The sequence below is a fragment of the Neomonachus schauinslandi genome, chromosome 16, assembly GCF_002201575.2.
Source record: "Neomonachus schauinslandi chromosome 16, ASM220157v2, whole genome shotgun sequence".
NCBI classification, from domain to species: domain Eukaryota; kingdom Metazoa; phylum Chordata; class Mammalia; order Carnivora; family Phocidae; genus Neomonachus; species Neomonachus schauinslandi.
The window spans coordinates 14,108,016-14,124,582 of record NC_058418.1 but is presented as its reverse complement, the minus strand read 5'-3'; the positions used below and the strand labels follow the sequence as shown (position 1 = coordinate 14,124,582).

The following is a 16,567-nucleotide window of genomic DNA, read 5'->3' as shown; positions in this document are numbered from 1 at the left end:
CTCAGGTCATGATCCCAGGGTCCTGGGATCGAGCCCCGAATCGGGCTCCTGCTCGGCGGGAAGCCTGCTTCTCCCTCTGCCTCTCCCCCTACTTGTGTTCTCTCTCTCCCTGTGTCTCTCTCTGTCAAATAAATAAATAAAATCTTAAAAAAAAAAAAAACACTCCTATTTCTGATCGCATATTTTCTTTCTAAAGGGAATCTCAAGTGCTTTTCTTTCTACCATCTATTTCTCCCTCCTCAGTATGGCTGTGACCCGATCCAAAGATGCTCCTCCTTTTGGTCCCCCAATCCCCAGTGGAACCACATTCCGCAAGTCTGATGTCTTCAGAGACTTCTTGCTGGCCAAGGTGATTAATGCTGAGAACGCCGCGCACAAGTCGGACAAATTCCACACCATGGCCACCAGGACCCGCCAGGAGTACCTCAAGGACCTGGCTGAAAACTGTGTCTCTAACACACCCATTGACTCCACTGGCAAGTTCAACCTCATCTCCCTGACCTCCAAGAAGAAAGAGAAGACAAAAGCGCGGGCGGGCGCTGAGCAGCATAGCGCAGGAGCCATCGCCTGGAGGGTGGCGGCTCAGGACTATGCCCAGGGCGTAGAAATCGACTGCATTTTGGGGATTTCCAACGAGTTTGTGGTGCTCTTGGACCTGCGCACCAAGGAGGTGGTGTTCAACTGCTATTGCGGGGATGTCATTGGCTGGACCCCAGACTCCTCGACGCTCAAAATCTTCTACGGGCGAGGGGACCACATCTTCCTGCAGGCCACAGAGGGCTCCGTGGAGGACATAAGGGAAATCGTCCAGAGACTGAAGGTAAGGGATAGAGCTCCTCAGTGGTACAGCTCTTCTGTGGTTTGGCGGAGGCCTCAGGGAACCCGCCCCCAGCCCCATCAGTCAGGCCAGAATACTAATTGGCCGCGAGGGAGTCAGAATTGCCACTTACACACTAGGGGATCTCATGGGCCCTGCAGCCTGGGTTCTTTCTGGGGACAGTTCGGGCCAGGGATCCAAGGCTGTCCATGAGGATCACCTTGGGGAGAGAAAAGATAGATTTATTTACTCTAGGTCTTGGTAGAAAATACAAGTTTACTCTTATGTTCAAAATGTAAGGGTACTTCCTAGAAGAATTAAAATAGAATGAAAAGCTTCAGGCTGTTAAAGGATAGGGCATAAAGCTGATGGGGGCGCGGGGGGGGCGGATATAAGAAAGCATGGTAAAAGAAACAGACAGTTACATAACAGGAGTAATTCCAGATCTGTAATCATAATAAATGGGAATGGTTTAACTTTCTCTATTAAAAGATAAAGATTCAGTCAGTCTGGGTAAATTCTTGCTCAGGTGGCCTTCACAGAAGGCCACATCATGCATGTGAAATAGGGAAGGGAGCCTGACACGGACATGGGTTCTAGAGTCAGAAGGCCTGGCTTCGGGTCCTGGCACTGCCACTGGCCATCTGTGTGACGTTGAACCAAGTCCTTAACTGCCGTGTGACTGACGTTTTTCAGATGTCCCCATCTGAAAAATGGGAACAAAAATTACCCTACATCATGTGAAAGTTTTAAGGATTGGATGAGTTACGTTTCCCAGACAAGCTTGCCTGACTCAGCAGGCTGTGACCTCCAGATGCCAGTGCGTTCACCCTTCTGGGCCTTTGCGCTCTCATTAAGTTCAAGTTGAGTTGATGGAGCCCTGCTCTCGGCTTCCCTGACCCCAAAATTCATGCTCAGTGTTAGACAGCAACATGGATGTGAGGTCCGAGAACCAGGGCCTCCATCTGTTTTGTTCACTTGCTTATGTCCTCTGCATAGATCAGGGCTGGCACACAGTAGGTGCCCAGTAAATACTGATTAGGTGGTTAGCTGAATGAGTTTAATTGAACCCTGTCTGTGTGCGGATAAGCAACAGGCATGCGCAAGCTCGCGGTCATCCGCCCCACAGAGCGTAGGTACTGTTCTTATCCCCGCTTGACAGGATGAGGAGATTGAGGCTCAGGGAGGTACAGACTCTCACAGAAGGTCATGCAGCCAGCAGGGGGCAGACTGGGCTCTGAATCCAGGTTTTCCTGACTCTGAAACCCATTTGTGCCCAAACTCAAGACTGGTAGCTAACTGCTAGCTTGGCATCTCCACCCGGGCGTCTTGGAGCCCCTGAAACTCTGTCCGAGAGCAGACTCCTGGTTTTCCTCCCCTGCCCCACAGCATTTTCCTGTCTCTGGAAAGGGCAAGTCCATCGCTCCATTTGTTGAGGTCGGAAGCCTTGGCATCAGCCCGCTGTTCTCCTCTCACTCCCACATCCCATCTGGCGGCGCCACCTCCGGTGGGCAGACTCCAGCTACCCCTCCCCTTCCACAGCCTCCCCTGGCCTCTCCTGGACTCTGCAGTCACCTTCTGTCTCGTCTCCCTTATCTCCACCCTTGCTTCCTTAGGGTCTGTCCTGAGTAAGGCAGCCCGAGGGATCTGATCCCATCACTGCTCTGCCCAAAACCCTCTGCCCTCTCTAGATGGAAGCCAGAGTCCTTGCAGTGGCTTCTGAGACCCTGTGTGACTGGCTCCCTGTCGCTCTCTCCGCTCTGGGTACACAGACCTTTGCTGCTTCCTGAGTGTGCCAGGCAGGCATCCAGCCTCAGGGCCTTTGCACTGCCCGTGCCCTCTTGCTGGAGCACTTTTCCTGATCTCCCTGTGGCTCACTTCCTCCTCTCCTTTAGTCACATGTCACCTTGTCAGGGAGGCCTCATTATGTAAAATTGCAACCCCCCCCAACTTGGCCCTGAGCATATTCCACCCACTTACCCTGCTTTAATTTTCTCCATAGCACTTACACCATATGAAGCGTATTTATGTATTTGTTGTTCACCACTGTGTCCTCAGCAATGAGGTTGGAATGCGGCACACACTCGGCGAACTCGTACTGAATGCCTGGCTGCATATTGCCCTGTAGTAATAGCAAAAGCGAACATCTACGGAAAGCTGTCAGACCCTGCCCAGCACCTTGCACGACTTTGCATTTTTTTCCTCCCCAAAGCCCAGTGAAGGAGATGCCCTTCTCATCCCCACTTCACAGATGAGGAATCTGGGACCCAGAGAGAGTTAAGTGCCTGGGTTCTTAAACATAAGAGTATTCTTCCTCCCAAAATCCTGACAACAGCTCGCTTTTCTTGAGCAGTGGCCATGCCGGGCCACGTGCCAGGTGACATGTTTTACCCACATCCTCTCTGTGCTGCTCCGTCCCACGCCCACCCCCGACCCTACTGTCAGCGCAGCATTTTACAGCCCGTTAGCACAGCCCCCCCTCACAATCTCCATGCCCCAGAGCCCACTGAGGATCCAGGTGGCCAGGAAGTGATGATGTAAGCCATCTTCTGTGAAGGGACAAACCCATCATACACGACTCATGACAGCAAGTCTGCTTCACCGAGTCCTCCAGGGGAAGGCATCCACGCCGTCCCCAGCAGAGCTAGGATTCAAACATCCTTCATTTGTTAAGTCAGCAAGTATTATTACTTGCTTCTGTTTGAGCTGGGCAGTGCTGGGACACAGCAGTGACCATGATGGGCCCCAGCCACCCTCCTGGGGCTCCCGTCAGAGGCAGAAATTGAACAAGGAGTTACAAGTGCCAAGAGGTTAAAGAGCGAGTATTGAGGATGCCAGGGGAACCTATCGTGGGGAGAGGTCTCAGAGCCACAGGTCAGATGCAGCCCCCCAGACCTAGTCAGTTAATTACTAAAACTCGACCTTCGGAAGATGTCACGTGAGGGTAGCTCTCCAGGGGCTCTGGCTATACTGGGCATATGTTTGCACAGGGCGGTGGGCAGCTGAAGCAGGGCGATCAGTGCCCTGTTGCGATGGGGGCACAAGTGTACTATTTGGCCATGGTCCCACCCGCCTACTTCTCACTTAACAGTACCCGCCAACTACCCCAGCTTGTGAGCCCGGGCCGGGGGGTCCCTGAGGAAACAACTTTTAAACTGAGACGAGAGCAAAAAGTCGGGATCATCGTGGTGCAGAATGAGGCGGAAGGAAACAAGGGGGGCAGCGAGGAATGTGGCATGGAGGCTAGAAGCAGGAGTTAAAAAGTCAGGTCTGTACAGGTCTTACATCTGTAAGATAAGCAAATCAGTTGTGCCTGCCTCACCAGTGAGACACTGGTGAAATTAGGCCTATGAAGGGTTTAGTGCACTGAGAGAGAAACTTGACAGAAACGTCCAGTGTGTCCGCGCCCGTGACCAAGGAGGCCACACCAGCACTGGGGGGTGGGGAGGGCCCGACCGTCCCCGGAGGCCACAGCGGGCCTGCTGACTGCCGTCCATCCTCCATTCCTCCCCTCCTGCTTTTGGTGGTAAGACCTCCCACAGCACAACAGACATGGATGTTTTTATTACATCTATTGAGATGATTATATGATTCACATCCTTTCTCTTATTGATGTAATGCATCCATTATTTGATTTGCAAATATTGAAACACCCTTGCAACCCAGGATTAAATCCCACTTGAACTTGGTGAATGCGGACACACGGGACGTTTCTCTGTCACCCACAGCCAGATTCTTCAGACACAAGGGTGACCGCTTCAGGGGGCAGAATTTGGACTCCCAAAGCAGAAGTAACGGGCTAGAATGGAGCCAGTCACAAGCTTCTCTCTCAGTACACTAAACACTAGGCTTTCCTTTCCAACCAGTTTAAACTTTTTAATTGTGGACAACGTCAGACAGCCACAAAAGTAGGAAGACTCAATCTAGCAAACTCCCGGGCTGTCACTGGCTCCCTCAGCTGTCAGCCAGCCCGTGGCCGGTCTTGCTTCTTCTTTCCCTCCCCTCCCTTCCTCCCCGCCGCCCCGATTATTTTGAAACAAATCCGGGACATCCTATGGTCTCACCTGTACACATTTCAGTATTTATCGCGAAAACACAGACCGTTTAGAAAGCAACTGTTTTGTCATTATCATACACCGAGCAGTCATAGTAATTCTTTATCGTCACGTGAACAAGTTGGGCTGTGAAAGCAGCTGCTGGATCTCGATCCAGAATTCTGGAGGACAGGATAGGAAAGGATACAGAGTGTCATGCGCATGCCAGTGAGTAAGGATCAGTACTGTTCTGTGGAGCGGTGCCGGCTCCTATGTGTGCCGCCCACTGTGCAGACGTCCAGACTCTCGCCGTCTAGCTCAGATGTGGTTACATCCTCAGGTGAGTGCCTCCCCATCCACGCTCTCGTTTCCGGCTGCCTATGCCCCGCAGTGTGCTTGGTTTGCGCTGCAAGGAATGTGTGTGTAAACGGACGCGTGAATGCGTAGAGTGGTTTGTGACCTAAAATTTCCTCACGGGGCGTTGTGATGAGAGAAGGGCGAAAGCCCCTGCTGTGCTGGGTACGTTGGGCGGCAGTGTTTCTAGCCACGGGATGGCTTCCCACCGGCAATTTGAACTATTGCACGTTCTCTTTCCTTGATGCAGTTTCCGGAGAGCACAGACCAGACCAATCTCGATGTAACTTGTTCAGTAGCTGTGGCTGTGGCTCGTTAGGTTAATCCTTGTCTCCCAAGAAGAGGAGGGAATTCCTAAGGACACGCTGAGGGACCGGGGTTCTCTTTGGCGGGTCCTCTTATCCATAGTAACACGTGATCGTGGCGACAGTCACACACACATGAAGCAGGGAGTGAATCGGAAGCAAGGCCTGGTGTGGTCTGGTCAGCTCCAGGCTGGAGGACAATCTGAGGAGGAGACTGGGGAGGGGGTTGTGCCTCTAAGAATGATGCCATGAAGTAAAGAATATGGCGCGAGCCCCCAACCAGAGAAGATCCCAGGTCTCTGGTCTGCTGCTTTTCCGGACTACTTTGAGTAGTTGAGTCATTGGATCAGGATAAAATATTAGTGGCTTAAAACAATAAAGGTTTATCTGTTGCTCACACTCAGTGTCCAAGCTTAGGTTCAGCAGGGGTCTCTGCTCCACATTGTTCTCACTCTGGGACCCCAGCTGACCACAAACAGCCACTCTCTGGAACAATCGCAGTAGCTGTGGCAGAGGGGAAAGGCCTACAGAGGGTCTCACCCTGGCAATTAAATGCCCCACCCTGGATCACCTGACAGTTCCACTCACAACTCATTGACCAAAACAAGTCCCAGAGCCCACCCCCAACAAGGGGGCCAAGAAGTGTAATCCCACTATCTGGGGAATGGGGAGGCCAGGGGCACTTGGAGAACATGGCTCATGACTGCCATGGTCTCTCCCGGCTAAGAAGCCACATGGTTGCCTATCCTTGTTTCTTCAGAAGTCAAGAGCCCAGGCTGGGACTGGGTGGGTGTTTACACCTGTATCCTGGCATCACGTGGGAGGGATGGGGGTCAGCAGGGTCTTTGGCCCCGAAGGTGGGGAAGAATCTGTGCAGGGGTCATCCAGAGCTTGCCTATTGCCCACAGGTCATGACCAATGGCTGGGAGACGGTGGACATGACCCTGCGGCGGAACGGGCTTGGGCAGCTGGGCTTCCACGTGAAGTACGACGGGACAGTGGCCGAGGTAGAGGACTACGGGTTTGCCTGGCAAGCCGGCCTCCGGCAAGGCAGCCGACTGGTGGAGATCTGCAAGGTGGCCGTGGTCACACTGACCCACGATCAGATGATAGACCTCCTGCGCACCTCTGTCACCGTCAAGGTGGTCATCATCCCGCCTTTCGACGATGGCACGCCCCGGAGGTAAGGGCATCTGCCCTGCAAGGTGGGAGCCGGGTGAGGGGATGGTAGCTTCCAGAGCACTGTCACCCGACGCCCTTTCTCAGCAGGAAGAATGGTGACGGGGAGAGTCGACATCTGTCAAACACCCACCGCGTGCCACTTACGGTTGAAGCTCTCCAAATGAGCACTGTCCCATTTCATGTCCAAAATAGTCCCATGAGGTGGGCACCCTCATCAGTCCCATTTTCTAGATGATGCACACAGCATTAAAAGTAACTTGCCCCAAGGACACACTGCACTTGATCCATTTCTTCAGCATGTATTTATTGCACCTCTAACAAGGTGCGAGCTCCATTCGAAGTGCTGGGGAGACAGCAGGGACAAAATGGAGTGAGTGCCTGCTCCCTTTGGAGTTTGTGTTCTAGAGGCAGGGACAGGCAGTAATGAGGTTTAAGAAGAAAATTAAAGCAGGCTGGATAAAGGGCCTGCAGTGTGGTGGGAGAGCTGCTCATGGGTCAGGGAAGGCTACTGGGCAGAGGCAGCCATGTGGTCTTGTCCAGGCCAGGGCGTCCCCGACAGTCTGCAGAGTCTCCGAAGTGTGAGTGTGTGTGGCATGTCCATCCATGCAGCAGAGACCAGTGTGGCTGGAACAGGGGTGAGAGGTGGGGCAACCTTCGGGGGAGCTTACACAGTGACAGACTTGGGTTTTACTCCACATACAGTGGGAAGACAACGGAAAGTTTGTCTTGTTTTTTTTTTTCTTTTTCTTTTTTTCTTTTTTTTTAAGGTTTTATTTATTTATTTGACAGAGAGAGACACAGCGAGAGAGAGAACACAAGCAGAGGGAGTGGGAGAGGGAGAAGCAGGCTTCCCGCTGAGCAGGGAGCCCGATGTGGGGCTCGACCCCAGGACCCTGGGATCATGACCTGAACCGAAGGCAGACGCTTAACAACTGAGCCACCCAGGCGCCCCTGACTTGTTTTTTTTGTTGTTGTTGTTGTTGTTGCTTTAAGATTTTATTTATTTGTTTGAGAGAGAAAGAATGAGAGACAGCGTGAGAGGGAAGAGGATCAGAGGGAGAAGCAGACTCCCCGCTGAGCAGGGAGCCTGATGCGGGACTCGATCCTGGGACTCCAGGATCATGACCTGAGCTGAAGGCAGTCACTTAACCAACTGAGCCACCCAGGCGCCCTGACTTGTTTTTTTAATAGAACATTTCAAGTGTGTCAAAAGTGTAGCAAGCCCCGTTTCAACACACGGCCAGTTTTTTGGGTTTTTTTCCAAGCTCTGTACCTCCCTCCCTCCCTTGGATTATTTGAAGCAGCCCCAGTGATTAGAATGTATCTCTACCCGATAAGAACCTCTAAAAAATTATGACTATACTGAAAAATTTTACCAGTAAGTATCAACTACCCATCTGTGTTTACCTTTCTATTGTATCAGAGAGATCTTTGTTAAAAAGAATTGTTTTGTTAATCAGGCTCTTCCTGTTGTATTTGGTTGATGGGTCTCTTGGTCTCTTCAGACTCTTTTAATCTATAAGCTTCCCCTCCCACTTTTTTCCCCCCTTGGAATTTATTTTGGGAAGAAACCCAGGTCACTTATCCTTTAGAGTTTCCCACTTACTGCATTTAGCTGCTTGCATCCCCCTGGTGTCCTTTACCCTGTTCCTCTAGCACATGAATTTCCTATACACTGGAGTTGGATGTAGAAGCTTGATCCAGTTCTGGTTAAATTTCTTCTGGTAATGACACTTCCCAGGTGTGTGTCTGTCACGAGGCACCACATGTCTGGTTGCCCTCCGTGAGTGACCCTAAGGGCAGAGGGTTAGGTGGTGGCACTTGGACCCGTCATCATACACTGTCCTCCTCAACAGCCATGGGTCATTATTGCCTCAATCAGTTATTTCATCATGGATCACAGAGTAGTGAGTACTGTTCTCAATTCCATCATTCCTTCTTCATTTATTGGCTGAAATCCTTCTAAAAAGAACGTTCCTTCAGTAACTATTTGGTTACTCTGGGGTAGAATTTATTAGATGGGGAAGGCAGGATAAATGCAGCTTTTAGAATGGTGAGTTGGTGCCCTAGCAACCTCCAGCGGTGGCCAGAGACAGAGAATCACTACATCCCAAGTGCTGGACACACAGCTGCACAGAGGAGTCAGGCCTTGGCCCTCATGGAACTACTGAATGGATCAGGGGAGGCAAACGATGAACAAGGGAATGTGGTGATTTCATATAGCAAAAGAGGGAGGCAATTGAGCATCGTGAGAAGGCAGGCTCTGCAGTGAGATCACCGAGGTTTGACTCTTAGCTGTTCCTCTTAGTAAACCGTGGCCTTGGGCCAGTGGCCTCATACCCTGTGCCTCAGTTTCTTCATTTGTAAAAGGAGGATGGTGATAGATCCTTTCCCCAAAGATGGTGGTGAGGTTGGAGAAAAGCTTTGTAAATAAAGCAGAACAGCACTTGGCCTGTAGGGGGCGCTCTAGAGACACCAGCTGTGAGATTCTAGGTGTGAGGAAAGAGCATAGCCTGACTTTGGACAAGGTCATCAGGGAAGGCCTGAAGGTGAGAAGGAGCCAGAAGAAGGGTCTTGCAGGGAGGGAGTGGCCATTATGAAAGTGAGGACAAAGGGCCTTGGCTTGTTGCCAGACCGCCAAGAGGGTCTGGAGCAGAGTGAGCCAAGGGGAAGGCTGACATAGGTGACACGTGACCCTCACTTTACAGATGAAAAACTGAGGCCCCGAGGGGACTCATCAGTTGTGCAGAGTTGTACAGCTACTAAGTGGCAGACAAACCTCAGTCCAGGTTTCCTAATTGCGGGGTGCTCGGCGGCCTCGGAAAGCTGGCGAGAGCTGTGCGCATGCCCAGCTGTGCTTGCTCCACCTGCCTCTTCCTGCTTGCTCCCAACTTGGCCGGGGGCAGTCCTGGGCGCGCCTAAACCCTGCAACCAAGGGCTTGGCCTTCCCTCACCCACCTCCCCAGTCTCCCCTTGGGACTTCAGTCAAGCCCCAGGCGTCCCCTTCTCTCAGCCCTCTTACCGCGCCACTTCCCAGCCACACCCGCTCCAGGCTCTGCAGGGACAAGTCAAGCCCAAGTAACTCCACAGGCCAGCTCCCCAGCAGACCCCCCTCTGCCTCACTCTGCACACACCCTCATACCCATGCGCATGCACACGATAAGCCAGGCCGCCTGTGGGAGGACTCTCTGCACTGGAGGCCACAAAGACGTCCCTGGACCTGCAGGTAGGGGCCAGCGGAAACAAAAGTAAAAGTCTGCAGGCTCCCTTCTCCAGCTTTGTGGAGGCTTTGGGGAGACCAGGCCAGGGAGGGTGTGACCAGACAGACGAGCCCTGTTGCCTGCCCTCATTAGGAGAAAAGCTATCATCCTATCCCGTTGGCAAAGCAGCCACTGAAACAGGATCTTCTGTTTGCAAGGGCAGGTGTGGGTTGGGACTTGCATGGTTTTTGTTGTTCTTCAAACGCAGAGGGGTCTGGCCGACCTCATTTGCAGAGCTGATCACCCCAGCTCTGGGGTCTCTCCCAGCCTCTTGCTGCAGCCCTGGCTTCCTAGCTCAAATGTCGAAATAAGCCATGAGTGGAGACACATGGGGACAGGCAGAGATGCTTTCCCTGCCACCAGCCAGGCTCTGCATGGTGTGCATCTAGACCCCACACTCTTCAGACACTGAATAGTAGATTGGATCATCCGCACACTCCCATCAGACGGGGGTTCTCAAGTGAGCGCTGCACCGCTGGCCACAGCTGAGCTGGGCCAGGTAGCCGGGAGAACGTCCCACAGCCTGATGAGATGGTCATCGTGACGTTGGCCGCTTGCACGGGCTCGGGAGGAATGCTCTCATCTCACTTTCTCTGTCGCTTCCTGATGGGGAAGGCCATCTGGGATGCTTTTGTCCCCTTCAGTTGAACTCAGGAGCTCTGGTCAAGGGGGTTGTAAACTCTTCCTGGAGAAGGGAAATTGAAACCCCACAAGTGAGTGAGCAGGAGGGGTAAGAAAGGAGTCCCCATGGCCCCCAGAAACTTGGCTGTTGGGAATTGAGGACAAGGAGGCAGTGAGGAAAAGAGGTCTGTGAGCCGGGGGGTGTCCTCTCTCAGACATCTCCCACACCCGGCTGAGGCTAGAGCATGCTCTCTACTGTAGTATTGTTGGTCGAGACTGGAAGCAACCTAAATATCCAACCGCACTGGGTATTTAGGCCTGACTGGCTGAGTAAATCCCAGGTCATCCGTGTGATGGAACAGTATTTGACTGTTTAAAGGAAATAAAGTGAATTTGTTTGTACTGAGAGGGCTTGGTAAGAAATATCGTTAGTTGGGGGGCCAGAAGGGGGAAGCAAGATGGTATTTGGAGCTAAGTGTGCTGGCCTTTTTTTTTTTTTTTTCCTGTTTTAAATAATATTTGCATAGAAATACCTGCATAGGATACTTTTGAAAGAACATATAAGAAACTGGAAGCTGTGGTGGCTTCTGGTAGGTGAACCCCGGGGACAGGGATGCCAGTTTTGTCCCACTTTCTCAAACTTCGTCTTGTGTCGAAATCATCTCCAGCAGCTTGGTAAAATGCAGATTCCCGGGCCCCCAGCTCAAGGCGGACTCTGATTCCGGTGGGCTGAGTTGAGACCCAGGTATCTGCGTTCCTCTGCTGAGCTCTCAGGGTGGTGTGTATGCTGCTGGTTCTCAGACCAATGGGGAAGGATCTGTTCCAGAGCCCCCAGCAGGATGTGGTTGGACTTCAGAAGGTAGAAGGGAGACTCGGCCTCTGAGCACATGGAAACAGCAGGCAGATTGGCCACAGAATCAGCTGAAAAAGGCGACAGCACCAAGGCCCCATTTGTTAAGCACTTCACAGGCACCAGACTCTCTCCTAGTGCTCTAGAATGCCTGCAGCCACCGTCTTACAAATGAGGAAACAGGTTCTGGAAGGAAATCCTTCGCCCAGGGCCATGCAGGCTGGGGTCTGAACTGGCCATCTGGCCCAGAAGCCCTGGCTCTCTACTACCCTGTGCTGCCTTCAAGATGACTGGATAATGTTTCCCTCTTGGAGATCATGCCCAGGGCCACGCTGTCAGTAACGGGGAGAGAAGACTGGGACTCGAGAAATCTCACTGGCTCCCAAACCGCTCTTCAGGGGCCCGTGTGCACGGTGGTTAAAGTTGTGGCCTTTGGAGTCAACTTACTGAATTTAAATCCAGTTTCCACCTCTTACTGGCTGTGTGACCTTGGACAGGTTACTTAGCTTCTCTGTGCCTGTTCACTTCTCTCGAAAGTGTGGTTGTAGTGATCAGGATTCTGGTTCCCAACAACAGAACCAGCTAAAGCCTGGTGAAGCAAAAGACAGACTTTCCTGGCTTCTATACCTGACAAACTAGGAGACAGAGCAAGATTTAGACGTGGCCAGATGCAGGGACCTAGACGCCCTCACCAGGAATCTTTACCACCTGTCTCCTTTTCTACCTTGCTGTCATTCTCGTGGGACAAAGGTGACCCACCCTTCTTCACAGTTTCAGCTTAGGACTCCCCAGTGCAGCAGCCCCAGTGAACCAGATCTTTCCCCCATTAGTTCCAGAAACAGTTCCAGAGTTGACGCCGTCTCTGGCCGCACATGGGGCACGTGACAATCCTGTGCCAATCATGGTGTCCGGGGAAGGAGGGAGGAGAGGTTTCTGATTGGCCGGGCCTGGGTGACATTCTCACACCTGCAGCCAAGAAGTGGGGTCAGCCCCACAGAGCACACAGACCTGTTCCCAGGTGATGGGGTGCAGGAGCTGAGTAGGCAAGAGCAGTGATGCCGTGATGGTCCCCTCGTCCACCTCCACCTGGGCCTGGCATATCTATGGGTTCTGCTAGCCGTTTGTATTTTGTCATTCCTCCCATGGTCCCTGGTGAGGCGTTGGTACCTACCAACCCAGAGAGATTGCCAGAAGGAGCTCTGACCCTGATAGTGCCAAAGGGCACAGCGTGTTGGGCCCAGGGGCCAGAGCACCTCCTTGGGTCGCCTTCTGAAGACTCCTCAGCAGCCATGTCCTGAGCCCCCAGCCACCAAATCCACCACATCAGCCAGTCCTGAAAGTTCCCTGGGGTCCAGAGGACCCAGGAGATCCGCGGAGGCTCAGCTTGATGAGGGCATGAGAGCTTCGGGCTCGAGGGCTCCAGGCTCCGCTCCGGCAGCTGCTGGGAGGTGGGTTTCGTGAGCCCGGCCTGCTCCCAGGGCTTGGAGCCCCCTCCTGTGCTGCCCTGCAGCAGGGGTGGAGAAGGCCAGCCCAGCCTGCGGACCGCCCCGCCTCGAGCCAGGAACACCGAGGCGTGTGTGCCCGCCTGGTCTGGGGGGAGTCACAGGCCCTCCTGCATCTATTTCAAGGTTCTGGGTTTCATGGCTTTTTTTTTTTGCTTTTTTTTTCCAAGTCACCCTGCAAAGTAGGCCACCTGCTCCTCTTCCAGCTGCCTTTGAGCTTCTTTGGAACAAGGCAGATACTACCCTTTGATTCTGAGGGCATCCGCCTTTCTGGCCCCGAGTACCGCTGCAGGGAGGGGAGGGGCGGGGAGGGGGCTGCTGAGCCATTCCATGGAGGACACTGGTCCACTTGAAGCCTGGGTCAGGGAGAAGGGAGAGGAAGAAAGACGAAGAGAGAGTGAGGAGCAGAGAGGAGGTGAGGGAGAGAGGGCCAAGCGGTCAGAGCCTCTGGGTTGGGCCCTGTCCTGACTGACTTCTCTGAGCTGCTAAGTTTCAGACCAACTTAAAGGGTACCTACTCGGCCTTTAAAATAGGCCCTCATGGTTCAGATTCGGCCAGAAAACCCAGCCCAGTGTGACGAGGCACTGGTCTCTCCTGGGCAGCAGGTACGTGTGCTGGTGGGTCGGGGCCCTTCTGAGTAACGAAGCTTTTCTTCCCAGGGGGTGGCTGGAGACCTACGACATGAATACCTCGGAGCCCAAGACGGAGCCAGAGAGCATGCCTCCCGGGGGCCGGCCCCCCTACCGCAGCAACGTGCCCTGGCAGTGGAGCGGGCCTGCCTCCCACAACTCTCTACCAGCCTCCAAGTGGGCCAACCCCAGTGCTCCCGGCCACGCCCAGTCCCTGAGCCGGCCCCCAAAGCAGACCCCCATGGTCCCCTTCCGGGAGCCCCAGCCCCTGCACAGCAAGAGGTAAGGACTGATGAGGGGCACCACCCAGTGTCCCAGTCTGCATCCCTGCTTTGCCCTTTTCTCCCTCCTCCCTCTTTTGTCCAGTCTCTTCCTCTCTGTCTTTCTCCTCCTCTCCCCGTTCTTATGCCTCCCTCCCTCCCTTCCTTCCCTTAAATTTTCATTACAAGCCTCTTGTGTGAGGGCCCAGTGCTGGGGAGCTCGGTGTCTGAGGCTGGGTAGCCACCATACCATGTATGATTAAAACTATATATTTTTTGAAAGCTCAAGGGACTAATAAGCACAGACTTCTTGGTAGTGATCACTTCCTAGGGGAGGCAGGGAAGTGGGAAGGGGGAAAGCCCACAGGTAGGCGTGTAGAGGTGCTGCCATTCTAGTTCTTGGTTTGGGTGGTAGCTTTGGGAGTTTGTTTTATTATGATGGTGTGTATCTTGCAGATAAATTATCTTGAAGGTAGTGTTTATTTAAAAATAAAGAAAAATTTCTAAGAAATGAAGGAATCCAACTTGCAGAGGTGCATCTTGCTTCAGCGGCCCCCGTCAGGCCTCTGTCAGGGCCTCAGAAGCTGAGGGGCAGGCACAGCTGTAATGGGAGAGGGAGGGCAAGGGGTATCCTGGCTCCCGGACACCACCCTTTGCTCTCAGCAGCTCTCCCTGCATCCTGATGGGAGCGTGGTAGACGAAGCAGATGGAATGTGGTTGGGCCTGAGGGAAAGGTCTGTCTTCCCTCCTCTGAGGGCAGGGGTATCCTCAACTCACCCAGCCTTCCGCCATCCCTCCTGTTTCTGTTGCAGGCCCGTCAGCTTCCCGGAAACCCCTTACACAGCATCACCAGCAGGGGCCGACAAAGTCCCTCCCTACCGACAGCCTTCTGGGAGCTTCTCCACCCCCGGCTCGGCCACCTACACAAGATACAAGCCATCCCCAGAAAGGTCAGAATCTCTTCACTCTTTCCAAATTAAGGAATCTGATGAGAGCTGGGGATCCTTCTTCCCCAGGAAATGCACAGACCCTACAAGTTTATTTGCCATTTGATGGAGTTTCTGGATCCCTGAAGGTCATCAGAGGACCTCCAGGAAGACTAGCTGTTTGTTGAGATTTAGCGCCAAGCTGCCCTGGGCACGACTCACCGCCGGCTTTCCTCAAGGCAGGATTTCTGCTGGCATGTTATTGACACCTGAATCACTTGCTTAAGCAAGACCATTTGCCTTCTAGAAGGCGTGGCCACTCAGCGACCTCTCCAGCTCCGCCTCCCCAGGACCAGGCCACCAGCATCACCCAGTTTTCCTGGCCTTTCAGCCTTCAGTCCTGTCCCCTTGAGCCTTTCTCCAATCTGGCAGCCTAAGGGATCCTCCCAACTCCTCCATGGCTCCCTGGTGCCCTGTGTCCTTGTTCCTCCAGGATCCCTGACTTAGTCAGGGGCAGCCCCTCCCCTGTCCTCAGGCCAGAGCCGTGGGCTTCCTCCTGGATGTCTCCCTTCCTCCTCCTGCCTACTGCAGACCATCCATTTGGCCTCCTGAGCAGCTCTGCCCCCCACCCCTTCCTCCTCCCCAGTGCCCCACCCTGGCCACCTCCCTGAGCCCCAAGCCTCCATCCCATCTCCTGTGGTCCACCGTCCACTCAGCAGCCAGGGGGATCTTTCTATATGTGGCCATGTCTGTCCCCTGCTTCAGACCCTCCCATGTGTCCCCCAGCCCTCAGGACACAGCCTCAGCACCTCGGTGTGGCCACCAGGCCCCACCCGCCTCTCCAGCCTCACTCAGCCACACCTCAGCCTCACTGGCCGCTTTCGCTTCCCTGGGTAGGCTGTCTGAATTTCAGAGCCCGCCTCCGTGTTCTCCCTCTGCCTACAGATTCTTCACACTCTTCACCCCACACTCCCCCGTCCTGCCAACTTGAGCGCTGATGCTTCTCCTCTGGGAAGCTTTCCCCGAACCTCCCCCTGCACTAGATGAGGTGCTGCCACTGTGCCCCTCAGTTCCCTGTGTATTTCCCAACCGTGACCTTGAGTGCTCTCCATTCCGTCAGCCAGGTCAAGAGTGTGTGTGTGAGCTCCTCTTCAAGATCTGGGACCCTCCCAGTGCGTCTTTGTGAGACCATCACGCAGCACAGAGGCTGACCCGTGGTAGATCCTCGGTATCTATTTGGTGAAAGGACGGGGTGAGGGAGTGAGTTGGTTTAAATGAGACCCCCTGCTGTCAGGGTAGGGATCCTTCCACTGATCTCCAGCATGCCTCCGGATCGCCCCAAAGGGGCTGGGCCTCCCCCTGAGGCTCCGACTTGGTAAGTCTGGAGTGTAGAATGCGCGAGGCTGCCGGCCCAGGGAACACACGCCGAGAGCCACTGAACTAAACCATTGTTGGATCTCAGCCTCTGCTGTAAAATCGGGGAAAACAGACTCCTCTTCCATTTCCCGGCCACCACCATTCAGCCTTCATTCAGCGGTGGATCTCAGGCACTGTCTGTTGCCGGGCCCATAGAAAACTGTTTGAGATACTCCCTTACCGGGGGTTCCTGCGCTCGGTGCCGCTGGCTGGCGGAGGGACCGCCCAGGAAACCATGCGCACCCCGACGAACGCGCTGGTAGACTCAGGCCATGGAATAGGGAGGTCTAGGCTGGCTGCCTGGAGGAGGCAGCGTTTGAACAGGGCTTTGAGAGGTCAGTAGGAGTTTGCCGCAGAGAAGAGGGAGAAAGTCTTTCTAGACAGAGCAAAGGCCACAGACAGGAGTAAGCA

General features: G+C 53.7%; 1 protein-coding gene across 1 annotated transcript in view; it reads left to right on the top strand.

Annotated features, from left to right (window-relative positions):
• The window catches only part of SIPA1L3 (signal induced proliferation associated 1 like 3), a 93,491-nt gene that overhangs the window by 26,389 nt on the left and 50,535 nt on the right, over positions 1-16,567 (top strand). Inside the window, exons 7-10 of the mRNA XM_021701025.1 lie at positions 244-820; positions 6,419-6,693; positions 13,585-13,836; positions 14,627-14,764. Of these exons, the coding sequence (XP_021556700.1) occupies positions 244-820; positions 6,419-6,693; positions 13,585-13,836; positions 14,627-14,764 (1,242 nt within the window). The remainder of the gene's footprint in view (positions 1-243; positions 821-6,418; positions 6,694-13,584; positions 13,837-14,626; positions 14,765-16,567) is intronic.